The sequence below is a fragment of the Artemia franciscana genome, chromosome 5 (assembly GCF_032884065.1).
Source record: "Artemia franciscana chromosome 5, ASM3288406v1, whole genome shotgun sequence".
Lineage (NCBI taxonomy): Eukaryota > Metazoa > Arthropoda > Branchiopoda > Anostraca > Artemiidae > Artemia > Artemia franciscana.
The window spans coordinates 54,088,172-54,109,540 of NC_088867.1; the positions used below are offsets into that span (position 1 = coordinate 54,088,172).

General features: G+C 34.2%; 1 protein-coding gene across 3 annotated transcripts in view; it reads left to right on the plus strand.

Annotated features, from left to right (window-relative positions):
* The window catches only part of LOC136027605 (homeobox protein slou-like), a 67,335-nt gene extending 48,524 nt beyond the window's left edge, over positions 1-18,811 (plus strand). The window contains exons 2-3 of one of the 3 annotated variants that reach the window (XM_065705018.1): positions 2,689-3,214; positions 17,549-18,800. In XM_065705018.1, the coding sequence (XP_065561090.1) occupies positions 2,797-3,214; positions 17,549-18,135 (1,005 nt within the window). In that variant the 5' untranslated portion in view covers positions 2,689-2,796 and the 3' untranslated portion in view covers positions 18,136-18,800. Of the gene's footprint in view, positions 1-2,267; positions 3,215-17,548 lie in introns of those variants that run through there. The other 2 variants (XM_065705017.1, XM_065705019.1) reach the window with 2 other exon arrangements.
* Positions 18,812-21,369: the final 2,558 nt, after the last annotated feature.

A 21,369-nucleotide genomic window follows, 5' to 3' on the forward strand; every position in this document is an offset into this window, starting at 1 on the left:
CATTATGTATTTCTTATAATATCTCGTAGAAAGATAGGCGTGTATAAATACTGCATTCACTTATTGCGCCATATATGGTAAAACCCTATGATTATAAAGTAATTCATCAAGCTTGTACATGAAAATACAGCTTTATTGAGAAAATTTATTCTATTCTAAATATTATTTACAGTTTAATTACACAAGGCACTAGATGTAGCAATTTCATTTAAAACAAGACATTAAACAGCTCGCTATGATGTTCCAGTGCCCTGCTAGATGAGGAGAAAAAGCTTACCCTTCTAGCTTGTTTAGTTAAACTGCAAACTCAGTGGACATTTTGGCCAGGATAACTAGCAAACAGATACTAATTATATAAGTATATATAATATCTCTGAAAAAATCAGAATGAGTCAAGAATGAAAGTGAAGAAGAAAGAAATATTAAGTCGGAAGAACAACGCCATCACAATTTTCGACGCTAACAAAATGTGGCGCAAAAACAGCATAAATCTACAGAGATGCCATAGACCACGCAACTGTTGATTAAGCAGTTACTAGGACCCTTTAACGTTCTATGTTCTCAGGGAGCCCTCAATTTGCTCAAGGAGAGAATAGCTAACAAAGCTGACTTATTTGGAGGTTGCTATTTACAACGAGAATCGATATATACAAGCCTACCACAGGCTGAGTGCCGGGGCCCTGCTTTGAAATCGGCTACATAGTTTTTGTTCCTTAAATGGCACATTGACATTACTGGCCACTAAAACAATCTCAAAAGGTTACAACCTTCTAAACAAAATCCACCAATGTTCTATGTGTTCCCTGGGGAGCCCTTCATTTTCCCGAGGAAATAGTAGCAAACTGTGCTCACTCATTTGGAGGTTGCTGCTTACAGCAAGAGTAAATATATACAAGCCAATCACATATCGAATGCCGGGGCTTGACTTCAAAATCAGCTTCACAGTTTTTTTCTTCTTAAAACAGGCAAATTAACATTTCTAGCCGCAAGAACGATCTGAATTGGTCACAACTCCAAGAAAAAATAAATTTGTATTTTTCCCAGGGTGGCTCTATCGAACCTGTGGTGAACCGTCATGACATGAAGAAAAGGTTCAAATTGTCTGCGGTAGGAAGACAAGTGACAATGAGAGTCCATACCGTATACAGAAGCCTGCCGCGTGCCGAGTATTTGGTCTCGGCGGCTTTATAGCGTAAAAAGAGAGATTCGACGGAATAAATACCAGTAAGCTAAAAGGCTCAGATTGTCTGTGGTTGGAAGACAAGCGACAATGAGAATCCAAACCCAAAACATCAAGGGAACCGAATGAAAATCCCACCGTCAGATTTAGAGCATCAGAGAGCCTCAGCCTACCATTGAGGTACAAAAACGTGGAAGTTCGCATTTTATACCAGAAGTAAGATCACGGTTGTTTGTTTTTTTCAGGGGTGATAGTATCTAATTAGTGGTCTTAGAAGATCAGGAGAGGGCTCGTTTTATCGAGAGTCAGAAGTTTGTTTGCGCTTTTTAAATGACCAAGAGCTAGGCCCGTCACTGCCTATTTTTCCCAAAGCCGTCCAATCAAAACTTTGAGATAGCCATTTTGTTCAGCATAGTCAAAAGATTTAATAACTATTTCTATGAGGATGACTTGACCCTCGACACACCTCGGGGGAAGGACTACAAGCTATGAACTTTGCCCCTTGTTTACATGTAAAATTGGCTAATGGGGAATATACAGATACATTTCAAGGGGGATTTTTCCGGCGAGGTGGAGTTAGGCGGGAGGATCGTTCTATGGCAAAATTTCTTGCGAGGAAGAGAATATTCCATGGAGGGGTTGCCGGATTTCCCGGCATTGTTTAAAAAACGATTAAATTAAAATAAAAAAAATTCAACTGAAAGGAAGGAGCAACATTAAAACTTCAAAGGAACAGAGATTATCAAGTATTAACTCACCACCACGGTCTTCACATTAATGTTTTTTTTAGATGTAAAAATAAGCTTATTATTAGAATTAAGCGGCCCTTGTGTTTCAGTGGTAATTCTTAAATATTTTTAACAAAAAGTCAAATTATAGCGGAAACAACGAGTAATTTAGGAATAGACAACCCCCTAATATACATAAAAAATTTTATTCATGTTTAGTTTTAATGTTGCTCCTTGCCTTTAGTTAAAAACTTATTTTTTCTTATTTATTTCTCAAGTAGAGACATTACTTCTTAATGTCTTCTTAATTATTATTTGCTGACTTAGGCTCGAAATTGGAAAAGGATTATGTTTTTTCTCTGGGCCCCTTCCACCCCATAGTTCGTAGATTTATTCGTTAGTTTTCCCCTGTTTTTGTTTTATGATTGAGTTATGGTTGTGTTACATATGTTTTATCTTTCGTATAGTTGTGTTATTTTTCTTTCATTATCTTTTATTTACTCTAATTGTCTTGCACTTTAGTGGGTTAAAAATAAATTATTATTATTAGTAGTAAATGAAAGCTTTTAATGGTGATTTTAATAAGTATCGTCGTTAATTCTAAACTGTAGTATCCTTAGAGACCCAATAACTCCTAGTTAGTGACAACTAATTGCTCAATTACTAGAAATGATCCATGACAAATGATTTGTGATAGTTTCTAAAAAGCGTATAATCTTCTCCATGGTGTTTAGCTCCTCCTTTTTCGCTAATACCTTCCAATTAGAAATTTGGTTCCAGAAAATTGCTGGAATTTTTAAGCCAATTGGAAGACGGGACAATCTTTTCCAGAATGTGTAGATCTCTCCAACTATATTGCTGGAGTCAGTTCCCCAATTTGTGTCAATTATGGAAGGTGTCGTGGTGAAAACTGAGGCCGTTGATTTATCATCGAACAAAAATTCAGACTGTGAAAACGATAGAACAGGAGAGGAAAAGATTGAACAACGATTTGAATCGCCCATTTCCAGTGATACTGAGTCTGTTGAGACAAAAAAACAAATGCCGTATGTCTACCCAGCTCTACCCTTTAATCTTTCACCGTATTTAATTCAGCAACAGACCAATGCTTTGCATTTAGCCACGGCAGCTTTACAATCCCATTTGAACTTTGCAGCAAAAAAAGAGGAAAAAGCAAGACTTCCTTTTAGTGTTGAAAATATATTGGACCCTAAAAAGTTTACAGGAGACAGAAGATGCAATTTAAAGTCACCAGAATTTGAAGAGGACCTGAAAAATGAAGATTCCGATTGTGACAATCAGTCAGGTAAGCTCAGACTTTGCACATCCTATCAATCATTGATAAAAATGCATAACAACTTTTAGGATCATCTCACAATGATCAAACTACGCCTCGGATATCACAGATTCCCTCTGTTAAGCCCTTTTTTTAATGATGCGCTTCCTTTTTAATAATAATTTTCCTTTTTTCAATAACCCGACCGCAGTAAAGGATTGTTTTTTGCGGAACATTTTAAAGTTCCTTCCCACATGCCTTTGTATTATTTCCTTATTAGAGAAGAATCGCTGGGCGCAAAAATTTACAATGAGGGTAGTTGAGATCATCTGTACAAATTGAATGGGGAATCTAGGCCTGTAGCTTCGGAATTCTGAAATTCTGTGACATTTCTTCTTTAAATAAATAAGGCAAATTAGGGCAAACTCCCCCGAATGTCGAACAATCTATATGTAGGATATTTGTTTTAAGTGTTTACGTCACTCTTCATCTTTAGCTGAAAAAAAAAAAGAAAAAAAAAGTTAAATGTGATATTCAGTCAAGCACAAGCTAAATATCAGTGTAAACGGGGTTAACTGTTTTTTTTTTCAAATTTAATTTAAACAAATTGCATATTCCTAATTGAGACGAAGACTACACTACCTTCCCATTATAAAAATAGGGAAAGGTAGTATAGTAAGATGTTGCTTTAATTGAAAAATAATGTATTATCATTAACGATTGCCGAGTCCTTGAATACTCTCAGACACAAAAACGAAGTAAAATGCCGTGTTGTCCTCCTACCTCCTTTAAGAATTGATCTTTTATTTTACGTGAAAAAATAGTTTTTTTATTTATTTTTTTCAATTTGTTATATTAAATGAACTATAGGAATGCGCAAAGTAGACTTATTGCCTAAATTTTAGCTTAAAGAGCGAGGGGGGCCTATCCCATATTTGGAATATATCATGTTCATTTTAAGAATTGATCTTTATTTTATCTGAAAAATAGTTTTTCATTTAATTAATATGTTTTTTAATTTGTTATAATAGATGAATTACAGCGTGCACAAGAATAATCCTTAAAAACGAAAGGCCGCACCGTGTAGGGGTGTGCCATGAAATTGGTAGATTTTGATAAGTTCTCACAGTAAACCTACCTTAAATAGCATGGTGATTTCATCTTACGCAGAACTTTTATATTTCAAGAGAATTTACTATTGGGGGAATCCCCTAGCTCTCTTTCTTAACACACGTTAACGTCTAAAATATAGTCTTCTTTTTTATTCTCAAAATGTTTCTGTAAGAAGAAAACATCTGCTACCCCCCTCAGCATAAGAATTTAACACTTATTCCAAATATATCTTTTCAAATGAATGTAGATAGGGGTTAGGTTTCCCATCCCCTTCATAATAATTGGAAGTAATTAAAAACTGCTGTAAAATTTTAGCCTAAAAATATACTCCTTGAGACTTCTGCCACCCTTCACTAGCAATATCCACGCTCCCTATCTCAATACTTGGCGTACAACCCTACAATTCTGTATAGAAATGAATGAGGTCTCGATTGATTTAAATTGGCCAAACAAAGCTTACAGAATCCTCTGTAATAACCGTTCATTTCCGACTATAAACAAGTTTAAGGACGAATATCCTATTCCGCAGTGATATGGTCCCGGAAATTTTGCTCCCAGCGATATGGTCCCGGTTATGTAAGAATTTTTGCTTGCTCGAACTGAAATAGTTTTATTGCTGCACAAAATGAAAAATAGCAGCTCCTTATGTTGATGCAGCATTTATTGTTGCCTAAAAATGACACAAAAACTTCAAAGGATGACATACTTCCAAAGAAAGATCTCGTAAAGAAAGATTTAAGGGAAACGGAAGCTTCCTGGGAGGATGTAAAGAGGGAGGCTTTGAAAAGATTAAGATGGAGGAGGACCGTGCGTAGGCGCCTCGGGTGGCGCTGATTTAATAGTAGTGGTAGAAGTAGTAGTTTAAGTTTGAAAAGCTTTTTCGGGGTGTCCAGGGCTGGAAAATACAAAAAGACCGTAAAATTCTGGCTGCCCTCCACACAGTCTGTACTGTTCATAACTTTTTTTTTTCAGGTACAACTCTAAATGAGTGATACTGAAAAATTCTTCAGGGGGCTTCAATTTTAAACAGTATTTTGAAAATAATACAGCTAATACCCTCCAAACCGCGTATATATCACCACCTTTTAGATCACTTTTTTCTTAAAGTGCTAAAGATGTACAAAACTGATAAAGCTAACACTAAATTAATACTTACTTTATATTGTATGTTATTACTATTGTCATTTCAAATTCAGTTTCGGGTAATTTTATTAAGACAATTAAAAGATAACAATGGAAATAGATTACAACATAAAAGGGCTGAGAGGAGAGTTGAGCAAAGACGAAACTCTGACATAAAGTGATTTTCTCCACAGTGCGGGTTTTTGATCCGTTTTGATGATAGTTTTCATAATATTATTTGCTACTACTACTACTACTAACTACTCGCTGCAAGGCCAAGCTACCTCAGACCAACACATATACGAAGTCCCTTCCTTCATCCCCTTCTACTTAAAGTCTCCCTTTTTGACCCTTCCTGATAAGTTGCAATATCCTTTAAACCTTTCCTTACAGCCTCCTACTACCTCATTCACGGAGGACCTTCTTATCATATAGCCCTAGACGGTTAGCTAAATAGGACAATCTTTGGCAATCGTTCATCCTTCGTCCGTAAAAAGTTTTCTAGCCTTTTCAACCTTTATGTCATTACTTCCCTAGAAAGGGGGATAGAAGCACTTTTTTCAAAGTTTGCTGTTTGAAGAACGGTCAGTCAGACGGTTACCTAAAATAATCATAAACAACTGAGCATTTGATATCATTTAGATTTAAAGACAACAATTCCTTACAAATGCTATTTGGAATAAGTTTTTGAAACTTCTTTTTTCTTTACTGTAAATGACTTAATGTTTAACATATGAAAAGTATTTTAGAAGATGTACCTATCTCTTTTAATTTTTTTATTTTTTTTTATTTTTTTTTATTTATTTATTTATAAATAAATTTATAAATAAATTTATAAATAAATAAATTTTTTAATTTTATTTATTTTAGTTTTTTTTTAGTTTTTTCTTTTTAGTTTTTTTTAGTTTTTTACCATTTTTCTTTTTTCGAATTACTTTAATCTATTGTCAAAATATTTCGAAATATTTATGCAATTTCCAGTTTTTACATTCTAGTTTGTTTTCTTTTATACATATAGAAGATATAATCTGGCGTAATTTTCTAGGGTCTGAAAATCATGTTTTACTTCTAAAAAAAAAAAAAAAAAAAAAAAAAAAAAAAAAAAAAAAAAAAAAAAAAAAAAAAAAAAAGTTCAGTGCTTGATTTGGATACTTTTTTTATACGAATGGCCATTACTCTTGATTAAATAAAAAAATAAGTTTTTTAACTGAAAGTAAGGAGCAGCATTAAAACTTAAAACGAACAGAAATTACTCTGTGTATGAAAGGGGCTGTTCCCTCCTCAACGCCCCGCTCTTTACGCTAAAGTCTGACTCTTTCTCTCAATTCTACTTTTTAAAAAAGTAAAATTTGTAGATAGGAGCTTGAAACTTCTACAATAGTGTTCTCTGATACGCTGAACCTGATGGTGTGATTTTTCCTTGAGATTCTAGTACTTTTAGGGGGTGTTTCCTCCTGTTTTCCAAAATAAGGCAATTTTTCTCAGGCTCGTAACTTTTGATGGTAACTTTAGATTAAACTTGATGAGACTTATATATTTAAAATCAGCATTAAAATGCAATTCATTTGATGTAACTATTGGTATTAAAATTAAGTTGTTTAGAGTTTCGTTTACTATTGAGATGGGTCGCTCCTCACTACAGTTCGTTACCACGAACTGTTTAATAGAATAACCCTGTTACACTGAGAAATTATCAAAAATGTTACTGGCCGATGTAAAACACGCATTAGTAAAAGCTGCATTTTTTCTTAAATGCACTTTCAAGGTTTAGGAGGGCAACATAGGAATCAGATAATCTTAACCCTTGGCAGAAAAAAAGAAACTAAATATCGCTTACCCAAAAACAGGAGCCAAGACATGAAATGTTTGGAAGCTATCTATAGTCTACTAGCCCTATTCCAATTCTTTTCTTTCCCGATAAAACACGGTTGATGACATTTAAGCTAATTTCATAAACTATCGTTTTTATAACTACTATACTGTCTCTCCGTTACGGCCTCCCCCCTTAAATGCTGATAATTTGAAAGCCGTCTATACTTTACGGTTTTAGATTTATCGGAAGATCATTTCTATGATTGGATCTCCACCTTCCTCCCACAGAATCAAAATCGTGGGCTTGGGCCAGCATAACCAACATTAATATGTTGGTGAAGCTGGTTGAGAAGCATATCATTTCGTGTTTAATATAAAAATGAAATATAAATTATTTTAGTACTGGCGCTGATTCTTCCTCCGGAAAAAAAAAACTTCCTTCGCATCCAAGGAATCACAAACTTTCTTGTATATATCTTTTCTTCAAACTTTACCTTTCTTTTAACTCTATTTCCGTCTAGTACATTCTCAAAATATTCTGCCCATCTATCGCTAACTCTTTCCTTATCACTAGTTGTGGCCCCACTCCTATCAAACAGTTCGTGGTAACGAACTGTAGTAAGGAGCGATCCGGCTCAATAGTAACCAAAACTCTAAAAAATTGAATTTTGATATCAATAGCTACATCAAAAGAATCGCATTTTAATGCTGATTTTAAATATATAAGTTTCATCAAGTTTAGTCTTACCCAGCAAAAGTTACGAGCCTGAGAAAATTTGCCTTATTTAGGAAAATAGGAGGAAACACCCCCTAAAAGTCGTAGGATCTTAACGAAAATGACATCATCAGATTCAGCGTATCAGAGAACCCTACTGTAGAAGTTTCAAGCTCCTGTCTACAAAAATGTGGAATTTTGCATTTTTTGCCAGAAGACAAATCACGGGTGCGTGTTTATTTGTTTGTTTTTTTTTTTTTTTTTTTTTTTTTTTTCCCCAGGGGTCATCGTATCGACCAAGTGGTCCTAGAATGTCGCAAGAGGGCTCATTCTAACGGAAATGAAAAGTTCTAGTGCCCTTTTTAAGTGACCAAAAAAATTGGAGGGCATCTAGGCCCCCTCCCACGCTCATTTTTTTCCCAAAGTCAACGGATCAAAATTTTGAGATAGCCATTTTGTTCAACATAGTCGAAAATCATAATAACTATGTATTTGGGGGTGACTTACTCCCCCACAGTTCCTGGGGGAGGGGCTGCAAGTTACAAACTTCAACCAGTTTTTACATATAATAATGGTTATTGGGAAGTGTACAGACGTTTTCAGGGGGATTTTTTTGGTTTTGGGGGTAGGATTGAGGGAGGGGGCTATGTGGGAGGATCTTTCCTTGGAGAAATATGCCATGGGGGAAAAAATTCAATGAAAAGGGCGCAGGACGAATCTGGTCACGTTAGAAAAAAACGTCAAATTCAGAGCTTAATATACAACGTTGGGTGTTCGGAGCCTCTCTATTATGGAGTATAATTTGAAAATAACACAACTATACGAGCGATAAAACATATATACCACAACCATAACTCAACTAACGAAAGAACTGCTAAGAGATAACACAACTATAAAGCGAAAACAGGTGAAAACTAACGGGAAAATAAACGAACTAAGAGGTGGAGGGGGCCCAGAGAAAAAATATAATCCTTTTTCAATTTTGAGCCTAACTTCCGCAAAGGAGTAATAATGTCAGAAGCCCCGAAATACCCAATTATTTTCTTTTCAAACAGTTCGTGGTAAAGAACTGTAGTAAGGGGCGACCCGGCTCAATAGTAAACGGAACTCTAAAAAACGGAATTTTGATGCTAAAAGATACATCAAAAGAATCGAATTTTCACGCTGATTCTAAATATATAAGTTCCAATTAATTAAGTCTTTGTCATCAAAAGTTACGAGCCTGAGAAAATTTGCCCTATTTTGGAAAAAAGGGGGAAACATCCCCTAAAAGTCATAGAATCTTAACGAAAATCATACTATCGCATTCGGCATATCAGAGAACTCTATAGCAAAAATTTCAAGCTCCTATCTAAAAAAATGTGGAATTTCATATTTTTTGCCAGAAGACAAATCACGGGTGCGTGTTTATTTGTTTGTTTGTTGTTGTTTTTTTCTTTTCCCCAGGGGTCATCGTATCGACCAGGTGGTCTTAGAGTGTCGCAAGAGGGCTCATTCTTACGGAAATAAAAAGTTCTAGTGCCCTTTTTAAGTGATAAAAAAATTGGAGGGCAAATAGGCCCCCTCCCACGCTAATTTTTTTCCAAAAGTCAACAGATTAAAATTTTAATATAGCCATTTTGTTCCGCATAGTCGAAAACCATAATAACTATGTCTTTGGGAATGACTTACTCCTCCACAATTCCTGGGGGAGGGGCTGAAAGTTACAAACTTTGACCAGTGTTTACATATAGTAATGGTTATTGGGAAGTGTACAGACGTTTTCATGGGGATTTTTTGGTTTGGGGAGTGGGGTTGATGGGAGAGGGCTTTGTGGGAGGATCTTTCCTTTGAGGAATATGTCATGGGGGAAGAAAAATTCAATGAAAAGGGCGCAGGATTTTCTAGCATTACTATAAAAAAAAACAATGAAAAAATAAACATGAAAACGTTTTTTCAAATGAAAGTAAGGAATAGCATTGAAATTTAAAACGAACAGAGATTATTACGCATATGAGGGGTTCTAAAAATACTTCAGCATAAAGAGCGAGGTATTTAGGAGGAGATAAATTCCTCGCTCTTTATGCTAGAATATTTTTAGTAATTTCAACTATTTATTCTACGACCTTTTTGATTCAGGGGTCATTCTTAAAGAATTGGGACAAAACTTACGATTTAGTGTGAAGAGCGAGGTATTAACGAGGGTACAAACCCCCTCGTACACATAATAAAAATATAAGAATATAAAAGTTTGTTACGTAAGTTAATTCTTAAGTTACGTATATTTTTTACTAATAAAAACGTTCGTTGAAAAATAAAAGTTCTAGTAGCCTTTTTAAGTAACCGAAAAATTGGAGGGCAGCTAGGCCTCCTTCCCCACCCCTTATTTCTCAAAATCGTCTCATCAAAACTAAGAGAAAGCCATTTATCCAAAAAAAAATTAATATACTAATTTCATTTCAATAATTTATGTGCGGAGAGCCAAAATCAAACATGCATTAATTCAAAAACGTTCAGAAATTAAATAAAAAAAAACTAGTTTTTTTAACTGAAAGTAAGGAGCGACATTAAAACTTAAAACGAACAGAAATTACTCCGTATATGAAATGGGTTGTTCCCTCCGCAGTCCCTCGCTCTTTACGCTAAAGTTCGACTCTTTGCCACAATTCTACTTTTTAAAACAATTAAAAACTTTAGCGTAAAGAGCGAGGGACTGCGGAGGGAACAACCCATTTCATATACGGAGTAATTTCTGTTCGTTTTAAGTTTTAATGTCGCTCCTTACTTTCAGTTAAAAAAACTAGTTTTTTTTTATTTAATCTTTAACTGGGACAAGTCCGGACTGACTATTCCCTCTCAATTTATTGACATGCCAGTACAATATTTTACTATGTTTGCCGTCTAACTGTATCTTCCAGATCATCGGCAATTTTATCCATGGGCTCCACTTCACACCTCCTTAGTACATATTTGAGTGTTTTTTCCACTTTCTTTAAATTCCCTTTGTTTTCATATGACCCATCACCCAGATAATACTTGTACAAGACCCTTCTCATACAATCCTCTCAATTAAAAATAAAGCTTTTTAAGTAATGTTTCTAGCTGCGGTTCTAACTCCCTTCCCAAGGACAGGGAGTGAATATTTTAATGAATATTTCGGCCCTATGTCCAAGGGCCGTCCTCAGCAATACAAATAAGAAAAAACAACTTACGAGAGGATAAAATCTATAAAACTAAAATGAACAATTTTTCAAAACAGTCCTAGCATCCTTACCTCAGCGGAGTTCAACCAGGACTGAAAAATAAATTGTTATGAAACAAGGCAATTCAATGAAATGAAAGAAAATGATTTAAAAACAGCTTTATAATGCCAGCCTAGCTTTTTTCCCTGCTGATCTTATAGGTCTATATATGACAGGTTCTGTGTTAATATCTATTGGTTTTTTAAATATTTTGTAAGGTCATTTTTAATTAAATTTGTGTATAAAGCATTCAGTGAATATTCTCCTAAATCCCTATTTAAGGAAATCTTATTATTAATCTTAATTCTGATTTCAATTGCTTCTCGAACTACTTGCTTTATGCCTAGATCATTGCTAATAATGGCGGATTCTTCAAAAAATGTTTTGTGGCTAGGATTTTCGAAAACATGGCTTCTTAAAGCAGAATAAAAAAAAAAACAGAAGTATAATTTATAATTCAGAGTTTGGTGATATCATCTTTATGTTGTTGTAGGCGTTTCTTGAAATTCTGGTGGGTTCTCCCTACATAGAATTTGCCACAGTCACATGGTATTTGATAGACACCTCTTTGGCGAGTAACTGGAGTCTTATCTTTATCAGAATTTAGGAGATTTATGATTTTCAAATTATTGGTAAATACAGCATATAGATTATTTTGTGTGCATACTTTTTTAAGATTTCTAGTGATTTTTGGGATATATGGGAGGTAAATTATGTTTTGGGGCTTATTGGGATTTTCACATAGTAAATTATCATTGATTTTATGGGAGTGTCTTTTCACTCTACGGTTAATTGTATTATTAATAAATAAAAGAGGATACCCATTTCCGAAAAGTATGTCCCTGATAAAGTCTAGTTCAGCTGCGATGTAGGAATCAGAACAAATATTCAGGGCCCGATCTATGAGAGATATTACGATACCTCTTTTAACTTGTGGGGGGTGGTTTGATTCCACCCCCCACAAGTTGTAAGTGTCTATTATTTTGTGTTGGTTTTCTGTAAATAGTAAAATTGAGTTTATCTAAGTTACGAAAAATTAGAACATCTATGAATGAGATTTTATTTGCAATTTCAATTTCAAAGGCAAACTTTAAATTTCTATCATATTTATTAAGGTGATCTAAGAAACCCCTAAATTCATTTTTTCCATGATTTCAATCAAACGTGTTTTTAAATCATTTTCTTTCATTTCATTGAATTGCCTCGTTTCATAACAATTTATTTTTCAGTCCTGGTTGAACTTCGCTGAGGTAAGGATGCTAGGACTGTTTTAAAAAACTGTTCATTTTAGTTTTATAGATTTTGTCCTCTCGTAAGTTGTTTTTTTCTTATTTGTATTGCTGAGGACGGCCCTTGGACACAGGGCCAAAATATTCATTCTAATTTGTTTCCCACTGTCTTGAAAAATTCCCTATTGTTCTTCTTGTTTTTGGTGTTTATGATGGAAAGGCAGTGTGGTCTTCGTCGTTATTTATATAAAAAACTGAATTTTGATACCAATAGATACATCAAAAGGATTGGAGTTTTATGTTGATTATAAATATATAAGTTTCATCAATTTTAGTCTTACCCATCAAAAGTTCTGAGCCTGAGAAAATTTGCCTTATTTTCGAAAAAGGGGGGAAACACCCCTAAGAGTCATGGAATCTTAATGAAAATACACCATAGTATAATAGTATATATATAAATATATATATATATATATATATATATATATATATATATATATATATATATATATATATATATATATAGCATGTTTATTGGAAGTACATACATAGTTTTTTGTGGGGGAGGGGAATATCACCTCTAGGGGAGTTGGGGGTTATGGCGAGATTTCAGTGGACAGGGAAGTTTTGGAGGGGGAAAGATTTGGGGAAAATTTCCAGGGTAAACTTACACAAGGGGATTTGCCAAAATTCCTATACGTGAATTCCTATACGGAGAAATTTTCCACAGGAGCAAATTTTCACCAGGGAGGGGGGGGGTCGTCCCAGGAAAATTGTTTACAGAGGTGGGAAACCTCTTGCGTCATTTGAAAAACAATGAGAAATTGTGTGCTAAGAAGAATTTTTTCAGGTGGAATCTTCCGCAAGATATTTTAGAAATTTTAGCGAGAATGGAATTGTCTGGGAGTAATTTTTTAGGTGGGTGGGGGATATTTTACGTGGGAGGAACTCTAGGAACTTTCCACGGAGAGACTTTTTATGGGGGGAGGGAATTTTCCATGGAGAAGGAGCCAGATTTCCGACATCATTTAAAAAGACTATCAGAAATTAAATAGATAAAAAACTTTTTTTTTTTGCAACTGAAAGTAAGGATCAACAATAGAACTTAAAACGACCTCTTTACGCTAAAGTTGAATTTTCGTCTCAGTTTCTTAAGAACGACTCCTGGAACACAAGGGCCGTTTAGGTTTAGTTAGACAATAAGAAGCTTTTCTTAAAGTACTAAAAAAAAAATCTTTGGCATGAAGAGCAAGGTATGAGGAGGCTGCCACCCTTATATACGTCACAATTTCCGTTTGTTTTAAGTTCTGATGTTACTTCTTAGTTTCAGCTGAAAAAAAACTTTTTTTTTTCTTTTTTTTTAAATAAGAGAAGAAATGATATTGTTCAATGAGTCTATCACAAGCTCAATAAGGGCTATCTTCTAAATTATGGTCTTAAAAACGCACTACAGGTCAAACTTTATGAATTTGATTTCAGTTGAATCCAATTTGATCAAAACCGCTGAATTAATGCATTCAAACATTTATGGGAAAATTTGTGGTGTCTAAATGTCTAATAGAGAAGTATGGTGTAATCCGATGTGTCTCATTTCTACTACTTTTTTGAGGTGTCTAAATGTCTAACAGAGAAGCATGGTGTAATCCGATGTGTCTCATTTCTACTACTTTCTTGAGGTGTCTATTTTGAGTTGTATAAATGTCAAATAGATAAGTTCGGTGTAATCCGAGGTGTCTCATTTCTACTACTTTTTTATCCAACAAATTTGTATGGAAGGCGTAGTCTTAACACTTGGGAGGAGGCTCATTAAATTTGAGATTGAAATTTTTGGCGTCCCTTTTAAGAGTAAAAACTAAATGGAGAACAATCAGACACTCATCAGTGTCTCTTGTGCCACCGGGCACGGCTATAACCTCTCATGGTATTAGATAAAAACGTTGGTCTTAAGCCTTGACACCGTGACCTTCCGCTATGGAATTTGTGGCAACATGTGTTTGTTTTAAGTAAGCTTTATTATTATAAAGTAAAAAATTATTATAATATTATTATAAAGTATATTATTTTAAGTAAGCTTTATTATTCATCTTATTGTAAGTTCTTTTTTTTCGTCTATTCATTCATAGTGGTATCTGTTATTTCGAAATTCAATATAGTCACTCATTCTAATTTTAGTTTCTTCTTAGGTTTCATTTCATACTTATGAGTTTATTTCTGCTCATTTCCAGTCTTAAAATTGTTGTTTACATTTCTTATTGTTTTTGGAAACAGTTTTATTTAATTAATAGTTTAAATATTGTCCTAGTTTATTGTTAATTAAATAGTTTAATATAGTTTAAATGTTAATAGTTGAAAATTAAAAGCATTAAAGCTACTCTCGAGGTGGATGCCAAAATCAAATTGAAGGGTGACTAATTATTTAGATAGTTGAAACCAATTCATTCTTTGAATCAACAATGTGATATCAAATAACTAAATCGTTGAAAGAGCTATTAGACAAGTCTGAATATCAAGCCGTGGACTGCCATTAATTAAAAGGCCACCAAGACGTTGATTGACATGAAAACATAAACTCAAACTCATCTGCTTACAAGACGTTTAGTTGGAGCATTCAATTAAACCGCTGAGGGAGTTATGTGTGTTGTTCCAGCTGTCCGCAGTTTGCATGCTTGATAGCCACAAACGGATTAACATCCAACGCGTGTGGTGAAAATGATATTAGCCCCCTTGGGACTAACACTTTCGAAAAGGAGCCGATTAAAGATGTAATTATCAGATCAATAAAAATATGGGAGAATTCCGTTAAAATAATATTTATTCAGTTTCCATTGCTTGTCCAATGTTTTTTTTTATCTGGATCTAGCAATAGACCAATGCCACATTCAGGATTTGGTTTGAAGAGGGTAATTTCATTAGAAATTCTTCTCGAAAAGTTTATCTAACCGTCTCTATCGAGGTTAAGGTCTAGGTGGATTAAATTGACGAAGATTTTAGTATTTTATCACAGAGAGTAAACACCCCAGACTTAAAAAAAAAAAATCAAAAATGTGTTGGACCAAGCTTAGGCAAGACGGCCAAAATTAGCCCCCCGCCAGATGCAATCCTGCCACTGATACTAAAGAAGTCACCCAAAAATATAATGAATTTAGTTCAATTTTTCTCAATTCAGTTCATTTATTTACAAAATGATATACCATAAGATAAATCTAATTGGCTGCACAAAGAAAGAAATGAAAGCCCTTGATACTGGGCGATCCCATACGTAACAAACGCTTAACAAACAAAACTCTTGACAACCGAAAAAAGCAAACACAAAAGGAAATAAACAACCAAATTATAACCAATCTCTAATTCTGAAAATAGAAACAGACATACAAAAAAATATTGATATTAAACAAAACAAAAATATAGTTTAAGTAGTCTTATAAAAAACTCGTTTCAAGTTTCGAGCAACACGGTAGCATCTACTCCGACGCATACAATTGGTACCCTGGGGTCAACAGTCATGCTGAAGAAACGATATAAACCAAAACCAACTAACGACAACCAAATAAAAATCAATCAATTAAAGAATAAGCTATCGAACAGGGAAATTATATCATGGATTGAACAAAACTATCAGAGCAACGAGAAAAACAAATAGGTTAGTCAAGTTAAAAAACAGCTTATTCATCATGAATAAAGGATGAAATTATTAGAAACTGGAACAGAACGGATAAAACAAAATACGGAAGAAACTTAAAAGGAGCTGATAAAAAGTGTATAAAGTTAAAGAGAAACTAATTATTTAAGTCCAAAAACATGCGCAATCATCAGCCACCGGTTTTAACATAAAACACGGCTGATTCTCTTTTTTATTTTCAGCCTTATTTAAAATTTTCTCTTCTTTTGTTTAAATAAGCATGCACGTGTAAACTCTTCCACATATTATAAACTATTTTTCGGATTTAAATGTAGTATCAAATGACCTAGCTGTCAACATATTGTTGCTACATAAACTTACTGTATTTTATCAAGGAATTAAGATGATTTACATGAATCTCTAGCTATTACATCCGCTAGCGTATCTTTATAATGTTATAGAGAATATATTCAAACCTGTGAAAAGAATCCTATCTATTTGTATGTTTAGCCTTAGCCCTTAGTTATCCCTTTAAAAAAAATTTTTATGTTTAGCCCTTAGTAAGGAGAGTCTAACTTATGAACTGAATCAGATGAGTGTCTGCTTCTGGTTATGGTTGGATATAAATAAACACTTTTTGTATATACATTTAAAGACTTAAATATCTTATTCTACAAAATGTTATATAGTTTGTAAGTGCCATTGGATGAACCAGCCAACTATTAGACAACGAAAGTAAAGCTGCAGATGGTACATCAAGCTTAAAATTTTGGGAAACCAAACAGCAAAAATGCTTTACTTTTGGTGGCATACGAAACATGCAAATGCTCCTTCTCAGCAAATAATGCAATAAATTTTGTTTAATTTTAGTTTGTTTTTCATTTTTTTATTAATATGTATCATAATTTACAAACGGGTTCGGGTTTGGTTAAAGTACTAAAGACACCAAAAATATAAAAGGAGTTTCGCCCCTCCACTTTCACCTCAGGTCTATTCATGTCTGAAAACTGCAATTTCCTAAGATCTTTCTATTTGTTGTTCCACAATTACGTAAGATTATAGGGCAACACCATATTTTCAGCAGTGTTGCCAAGTTAAATTTTGAAAAAAATAAGAAAAATAATTAGTTAAAATAGCCAATGCTACACGCCCGTAAAAAATTAAGCATTAACAGTATGTTGATACCCAAAGACAACGAAATCTCAAAAGGAATGCTAGACTTGCTTCGGCTGATTGGTTCTGTGTATTTTAAGCTTATTTCTCGGTGATTTTTTACCAGTGTTCTTTTTTTTTATTTAGTATTCGCTGCTACTAAAACTCAATAGATGTACCTATTGGTCTTTTTCAATCAAAATCTGAACTTCTGTTTTTTTTTTCTTCTGTTGTTTTTTCTCAAAATTTTAATTGTTGAGAAAGTTTCCATATATCCAATTTAAACAATCGGATTCCATTTTCAGCAGCGCCGTCAAATTTTTTGAATATTCTGGGTTTTTTGTAGAGAAGGCTCTTATTAAAATAATTCCTTTTTTACAGTATTAAGCGTGGATGTCGAAGGAAGCGATGCTGAAGGCAGCTCTCACGAAGATGACATACGAAGCGAAGACGATCAGAGCGATAAACACGACGGGATGTGTGAAATCGGGATGAAATCTAAAAAGAAAAAATCCTGCTATGACTCAAAAGGAGGAAAACCAAGGAGAGCAAGAACGGCATTCACATATGAACAGTTAGTGGCATTAGAAAACAAATTTAAAACTACAAGATACCTTTCCGTTTGTGAGAGATTAAATCTGGCACTTCAGTTAAGCTTAACCGAAACACAAGTGAAAATTTGGTTCCAAAACCGTCGCACTAAATGGAAAAAACAAAATCCAGGACTTGACGTAAATGCTGCACCAATCCCTCACTCTTCAGTTAGTGCTTCAATGTCTGGACATTTTGCAGGGAGTCCCTTTAACCCATCTCCTTTGTTATATTCAACAGCGCAGCAGCTAGCCCCATATGGTGCATCAGCGCTACCTTTCTTCTTTGGGGGCCCTACACCCCAGGGTTATGCCAGTCTGTTACATTCATCAGCAGCGGCAGCTGCGGCCTGTTTTCATCATGTTACACATTCTTAATGAAGTGTTGTTATATTTTAATGTTTTCTTTTGATTTTTGCTCGAATCCTTGTATATACTAGTGATTTTAAACATCTCGTTACGGAATAAATTTATTAAGATAAGATTGAAATCTTTACTTTATAACAATCTCTCCTCAATGGCGATCATACAAAAAAATCACGTGTAATTTTTAAACTTTAGTAATTACCTACAGTTTATTTATTAAACACCAACTGAACTGGACTTACTTCAATTTTCAGTAATAAAACCAAGATTGAAACTTGATTTGAATATTTACTTGTGTACTGAATTACTTTTCTTTGTTAAGCCGCCTTTGATAAAGAAACTAAACAGTAAATAATTACTCAAAACTTAAGGGACAAAGATAGGATCGTTTTTGGGGCCACAGGATTAAGGATTTCTAGCCCCCTCTAAAAATCAAGCATCTAATTAAACATTCATACAAAAAAACTGACTTCTTTCTAAAGGAACGGTTAAAATAACGGCTTTAAAAGCTATTGGATCTCCTCTTTCTCGTAAAATAAATCCTGTAGCGTCACTGAATAAAGTGGAAGTGATTTTTGCAGTAAAAACACAACTTGCCATTTGATATCAAGTCACTGGCACGCAAAATGGATACTTTTTCTAACAATTGATGATAGTTCTAAGACAAAAGGCACCTTTCGTTACAAAATTGTGCATATTAGTTATGATTATATTACTTATTATTTAGCATAATAAAGATAATAATTGTTATTTTCAACTAAAACTAAGCAGCAATGCAGCCATAAATTCAGATGCCTGCAATTCAGATGGCAGATGGCAAATTCAGATGACAGATGGCAGATGGCAAGTAAGCAGCAATGCAGCCATAAATTCAGATGGCTTAAAACAATTCCATTATGGTAACTAAAAGTCTATAAGCTAAAATTGACCTGGATGGGTCTAAGATCAAGTGAAGAAAAATTGATTTTCCACAATAGTTGAAAAATGGCTCTTTTTTGCATGTTCTACCAATCTTGAGCCTTAAAAAGCGTAAACACTCCTCCTCCTAGGTTTCCAAAGCTAACGAAACAGGGACTCAAATAAATTAAAAACTAAGGAATTAGAATAACTTTTACAATGACACGCTCAAAATTTAAGTTACAGACTGGGAAGTGGTTGCTAATAATTTTAGGTGTGAAGATAGAATCCTTATTGTGAGGAAGGAAATGAGGCGTATCTTTACTCCAAAGGTTCAACATTTAGTCAATAATGCACGAAGAAAACTGAATTCTTTCAAAAGAAGGAGCAAACGTGTTTTTAATCAGTATCCTTTTGAAAACAAGTCTGCTCTCCCAACCCTCCGATAAATCTAAACGGCATTGTTGAATAAAGTAGAAATGACTTTCGCAGAAACAAAAAAATTTGCTACTTGAGACTGTGCTACTGGCATACAAAATGGATCCTTTTCTACGAATTATTGATAGTTTAAAAAAAAAAAAAAACAAACCCCTGTTATAAAGTCTGGCGAAAATACATACTAATTGTTACTTACTGCTAATAATATTTACTGCTAATAATAATTATCATTATCATTACTTTTAACTAAATCTATACATTATAGAGACCAACACTATTTATTCAAATAATGTTATGAGACTTGAATTCACCCCCCCCCCCCAAAAAAAAAGGTATGTAGTGGTAATGAAAAATTAAACAGGCTAAAATTTACCCTGAGGGATATAGGAGCCGAGACTAAGAAAACACCGGTGTTTTTACACCATCTTTGAGAATGAGTTCCCCTTTTTGTACCCATTTTACAAATCCTAAGCCTTAAGGACCTTGACGCTGGTCCCCTCAATGCCTTCTTTTTAAGTAACAAATATTAAGTAAAAGTGTTCTATAGGGTTTTGAATCCTCCTTAAGTGTTCAGGGCACATATTCGCTTACTAGGATTTCGAATTCAGCTAAAAAAGCAGAAATAGCCCATTTTTACTGCAAGACGCAAATATTTTATTACTATCTGACAAAGTTTACAAATAATTCGTCTGCTCTAAGAGTATAAAATTTGCTACACTTTAAAAAGTTGCAAATTCGTTTAAAAGTTCAGTATTCTAAAGCCGTGGAGCATTGATAGGGGTGGTAGAACTAGGTATTAAGGAAAAGTCTTGGTATTAACATTTTTTTCCGCCACCTGTGGACAGCATGAGGGCTGCTAACTTTGCGTCGGCTAAAACTGATTCAAAGTTTCTGGAGATAATGCTTTAAAGTTTCTGGAAATTTGAGGTGCCATAGGCTCATTTTTTGTCCAGTAATTTAAATCAAAATGTTTGCATTCATTTTGCTTGAAACAAGGTTTGACAAGCATGTCAATGAACCAAAATATTAACGGGTAGGGGATGGGGGGATTTCAGATGAGATAGAACCATTACGAACCTCTACAAATTCTGCAGATGAAAGAAAACAGATTGACGAATATTGTCTTTTTTCACCGACCATCCGGGGCCAAGAGAAATGCAGACCAAGAGAATTGATGTGTGGAGGTCGTAAGAATGGTTGAATAAAAACCTGAACTTCTTGGGAGGGTGTAAAGAGGGAGGCTAAATAGATTTGGAAGGCGAAGGACCGTGTGCAGCTGTGTTGGCCTATGAGGGCTTGGTGCTGCAGTGAGTTCTTAGCAATAGCAGTAGTTAACAACAAATCTTGGACAAAATCACACTATTTATTTTTATAAACCATTTAAGAATTATTGATCAGCATTTAACAAAAAAAAAAAAAAAAAATGCAAATTTCTTAGTTGAAGAGTTTAATTTCTTATCATGGGCCAACTTCTTAGCATCACTACTAAGAAAGGATCAAATAATGTGTTTTATTTTCTTAGAAAGAATTATTAAATTTTAGGAGGTACACATGAAACCTTTCTTATGTCTCAGTTCCAGACGCAGAAAACAGAATAACAGGCCCAGCCGAATTCACAAATAGAATTGGCTTGCGGCAATATATGGTAGCACTTCAAAAGTCAAGAAAAAGTGATAATTTTGTGAATCTCTAATCATTCTGTGAAAATATTGTGTCATTTGTGTGAGGGAACCACTCATATATCTTAAATATTTTAAGATTTAATACAACTGCACCTTGAAAGTGGTCCCTACTTGCTTAAATTGTTGAACAAAACTTTCCACTCGAAGAAAGAAACATGGTATTATCAAATAGAACTTCACATTTTCAGTTGGAGAGGGCAAAATTTTTTTGTCTCCTATCCATCTCAAC